The sequence below is a fragment of the Bos indicus x Bos taurus genome, chromosome 8 (assembly GCF_003369695.1).
Source record: "Bos indicus x Bos taurus breed Angus x Brahman F1 hybrid chromosome 8, Bos_hybrid_MaternalHap_v2.0, whole genome shotgun sequence".
Taxonomy (NCBI): domain Eukaryota; kingdom Metazoa; phylum Chordata; class Mammalia; order Artiodactyla; family Bovidae; genus Bos; species Bos indicus x Bos taurus.
In genome coordinates, this window is record NC_040083.1 from 5,548,245 (window position 1) to 5,552,795 (window position 4,551).

At 49.4% G+C, this 4,551-nt stretch overlaps 1 protein-coding gene across 1 annotated transcript; it reads right to left on the reverse strand.

Annotated features, from left to right (window-relative positions):
• Positions 1-274: 274 nt before the first annotated feature.
• Positions 275-2,695, reverse strand: HMGB2 (high mobility group box 2). Its single transcript, XM_027548947.1, has 5 exons — positions 2,527-2,695; positions 1,989-2,172; positions 1,590-1,735; positions 1,331-1,505; positions 275-836 (listed from the first exon to the last, which is right to left on the reverse strand). The coding sequence occupies exons 2-5, from the start codon at positions 2,136-2,138 to the stop codon at positions 678-680; spliced, it is 630 nt and encodes a 209-aa protein (XP_027404748.1). The 5' UTR covers positions 2,139-2,172; positions 2,527-2,695; the 3' UTR covers positions 275-677.
• Positions 2,696-4,551: the final 1,856 nt, after the last annotated feature.

Here is a 4,551-nt window from a genome sequence, read left to right on the forward strand (position 1 = left end):
ACCCAAGGGACACGTTAGCTAACAAATGAACATAAATGTCAAGAACAAAACCTGCTCAGTGTGTAAGACTGCATAAATTTTTAAAGTTCATTAAATTCCATAACTGATTTTTAAAGAACACTCTGTGTAAATATGAATATTGGCATGTTTGACTTTTAACAAAACATTTTACTAAATCAACCATGTCTAAGAACTATTAGGCAGAAAGACAAAAAAAGTGATACGCTCCAGACCATGAAAGTAAAAGCTAATTTAGCATGTAAGACAAGGACAATAGGAATAATATATATAATTTTATTACAAAATTTAAAAAAAAAAAAAAACAAAAAACGCAACATTCTCATTCTAGAAAACCCAAAAGTTGCTATTGATGCTAATTTCTATGAGTTTGCTGTGCTACCATACACAAGTCAAGAAATTAAAGAAACCATTAAATATTTAGAAACATTTAACATCAGAAGCTTGAAACTCTAACTGTATGTAGTAGCCCCTCAAAAAGCCACAACTTGCATTTTTAAAAAAGTATTTTCTCTACAAAGAATCTTATCAGCTATACAAAAATCTGTACAGTTTTTATACTGAAGCTAATATTGAGCTGCACTTGAATTCACATTCTTAGCAAAACAATTGCCTGAGCACACACGCACACTCCACACATATCATTACAAGATAGCCATTTATTCCTCATCTTCATCCTCCTCCTCCTCATCTTCATCTTCCTCCTCCTCTTCTTCTTCCTCATCTTCTGGTTCATTCTTCTTCTTGGAGCCTGTCGGCCTGCCAGGGCCCTTTTTTCCCGCTTCACTCTTGCCCTTGGCACGGTATGCAGCAATATCCTGAAATAGTTAAAAAAAATAAAATCAGCATCCGGTGTCATTACCCAACCTTAAAAACCACTAAGTTGTAAACAATCTGCGATTATTGGCCAATAACCCCAATGATAGTCTAAAACTCCGGTTTTGAGAGCATTTGATCCCCCTAGGTCTTAGAAAGCTAAGAAAGGTCTTAGAAAGCTGATGTAAAATAACTGGGATGTATTAGACTGATGTCAGTCTTTTCAACTAAGAGACCTATTTTACTACAAATGAGTCTGAATGCACCAACCTACCAAGGCTACAGACATTGGTTTCGGTCAAAAGAAAAGTTTCAATTAGCTTGTGTTGCCTAAGTGTACAACTCTCACTAGACCTTTTCAAAACAAAGCTGAAAACCATTAACACAGAACTATGTATAGCTCCCAAATTCCTACAGTTTCTATTTCTAACATACTGATTTAGAAAATATCTACTGGATTTCACACTGGCTTAAAAAAAAAGTGAGGACAACACACCTTTTCGTATTTCTCCTTTAGCTTAGCTGCTTTCTGTTCATACGGCTGTTTATCTTTGGCTGACTGCTCAGACCACATTTCACCCAATTTTTTTGCAGTATCCCCAATGGATAAGCCAGGGTGTTCGCTTTTGATCTTTGGGCGATGTTCGGAGCAAAACAGGAAGAAGGCAGATCTGAAAGGAAGGAACAGAGTTGTAATAACCTGAATGAAAAAAAACGGGGGGAAGGCAATTCGGTTGGTTTTAAAAGACACTTACGGAGGCCTTTTCGGAGCGTTGGGATCTTTTTTCTTTCCCTTCTTGTCACCTTTAGGAGGGACATAATTTTTCATTTCCCTGTCGTAGCGAGCTTTGTCACTTTTTGCCATGTCTTCGAACTTGGACTTTTCCTTGGCCGACATGGTCTGTTAGCATAAAAAGAATAGTGAATATATAGCAGGACTCGAAAACTGTATCCGTCTCCAAAAGAGCGTGATCTTCTTTAGCTCCCGGTTTTCCTCAGTAAGGACCGTTTTGCCTCAGTCACCTTAAAATAAACAAGCACCCTAAGTCCTGTACTTCAAACTCGTAATAGAACATGCGCGCGCGTCAGTCCCGAGGGGAAGTTCAAAGTCACGGCCACCCGCCCGCGTGAGGCCCCCGGGCGCCCCGGCTCACCTTCCATCTCTCGGAACATTTCTTGGAAAACTCTGCGAAATTGACTGAGGAGTCGGGATGCTTCTTCTTGTGCTCCTCGCGGCAGGTCTGCACGAAGAAGGCGTACGAAGACATCTTGCCCCGCGGCTTGTTGGGGTCGCCCTTCCCCATGATGCTGCTGCTGCGGCGGAGGCGGCGTGTCCACCTGGCGGGAGAGCGGTCGAGCGCTGGCGGGCGGGGCTGCTTCCCGCCCAAACGCCCCCGCCCTCCCCCGCGCCACACTCGCGGGCCTGCCGCCCGCCCCAGCCTAGCCCTTCCTGACAGGAAAGCCCCGGGCTTCCACGCCGCGAGCCGCGTCCCCAGCTGCCGCCTCGCGCCCCGCGTTCAAAAGACTCCGGAGCCGGGCCCGGCCGAGCTTCCCGCCTCCGCAGCCCGGCCCGTCAGGCCCGCACCCGGAAACCACCAGCGGGGCTCGCCCACAGCAGCCGCGGTGCCCCAGCAAGCCATGACGGAAGGAGGCCAGCCGACCGCGCACCCGGGGCCCGGAGCGGGCTCTTGCCTGGCGGAAGATTTTCCTCAGAGTTCCGCGCAGCGGCCGCGTCTGACCGCTACGCTGCTTCCCCGGCTCCGGCGTGAACTGGTTCTTCGCTAACGCAATCCTCCGCCTCTTGTTTTGCAGACTTCTCCGCGCCACTGCAACTTGACGAGCCGGGTCACAGACCACACCCCTGCCGCTCCGATTGGCCCTGGGGATTATTCAAACTCGAGGAGGCCCCGCCCCCTCACTAATACGGCTTTCTATTGGTCGGTATGTCGCCAGGTCCGTCCCCCCGGCCGCAGCCTAGCAGGTTCGGTGGGTCGCCCGGGTCGTTAACTCCCAGACCCGTTAGAACCGGTCAGGAGAGGAATGTGCTACTCGATCCTGATTGGCGGCCAGAAGAGGGTTTGAAAAATGGCGGGCCTGGCGCTGACTGGCTGAGGCAGGCGGCGGGGGGCGTGGCTGGCCCGCGGGGTAAACCCAGCCAGATTTAAAAATTCCCAGTCGCGAGCCGCAGGGCAGGTCTTCCGGGTCCCCGTCACTTGCTTTGCTGGCGCTAAGGCGGCAGAAGTAACGTCCCTGCTGGCCCCGACGGCTGCCCTGGTCCTGTTAGTCCCCCGCCCCAGCGAGGCCCGCAGCCCTGGCTCCCGGCTCGGTGGTCGCCGCCCCATCCAGAGAATAACAAATGGGCAGGTTGACGAGCGTGCGCTGCGGCCAACGGCCAGCCCCGCCGGGTGTCGCAGAGGCTTGGGTAGGACCAGAGGAAGACGGGTGACGCGGACCGGGGGGGGGTGGGGGTGGGGGGGGGGTGGAGAGATGTTCCCAACCCCTCGGGGCTATAGCCACGCCTGTGAAGTCCCTGCGGGACCCCTCTTCCCTCTCCCTTTGTCTGGGCGTCATATTCCGGGGTAAACAGGGCCGCGGGTAGGCGGTGTCTTCCCGGCCCCGCCCCTGCATCCGGGCCTAGTTCCCGGACCGCGAACCCGGGGTAGGTCCACACCTCGCATCCATCCTTCACCCGTCACCCGATCGCTCCGCGGAGGGTTCTAAGCCCTGCGACCCCGACCTTAAGGCCCGCTCGCTGTCACCGCGATGGTCCCTGTCCGGTCCCTGTAATGCGGTCGTTTTTAAAACCTTCCTGTCGAAGATCCCGTGAATGCTCTGCACCCCCCACCGCATTTAAGCATGCCCTGTCGTTTCAAGGGTTCTCCAAGCGCAAGTTAAGAACCTTCGTTTTAGTTTCTGGTGCGAGCGCGTGCGAGCGCATCCGAGCGACCTTAACTTACTGCTTCCAGGCGTCACCAGTCGCCCTTCCCGGGGTAGGAGGACGTTGACTGACATCTTAAGCTATTTCTGTGTCGTATTTAACTTCGGTTATTTTTCCTGTTGGCACATATGTTACTGTGACAGTTGGTTTCAACAGATTTTAAATATTCTGTTTTTTCTCAGTAAGTTCGCTGGCATTTGTTAGACTGCGTGCTCCTATTTGGTTTGTATACGGTTATCCTACTCGGTTGAACCTCAGTTCTGGCAGCTGTTTATCTAGATTTATTAATAAAAACTAGGTTTTTGAAAACGGAAATGGATGTTATTTGCACAATGTTATGCATGTACTTAGTATCACTGAATTTAAAAATAAATTTGAAAACTAAGGCATTAGTGATCTTTTTGTTGCTATTTGAATAATGTAGTACGATTTTTTTAATTTGGATTTTTGTGTGTTTTTATAGCACAATTGTAACTGATCTTATTTGACAATAGGGTCATTGCAAACGTAATTAGTTACAATGAGGTCATACTTGAACTGGGTGGACCCCTAATCTAATATGACCAGTTTCCTTGTAAGAAGAAAGGTTAAGTTTGGCCATAGAGTCAGGTATGGAGGTAAGATGATGTGAAAAGACACAGAGAGGATGGCCATCTACAAGCTAAAGAAAGGGTCGGGAATAGATCTTTCCCTTAGAACCATCAGAAGGAGCCAACCCTGCTGACACCAGTTTCCATTCTTTATTCCATCACAGCAAAGAACAGGAAAACATTTCTATA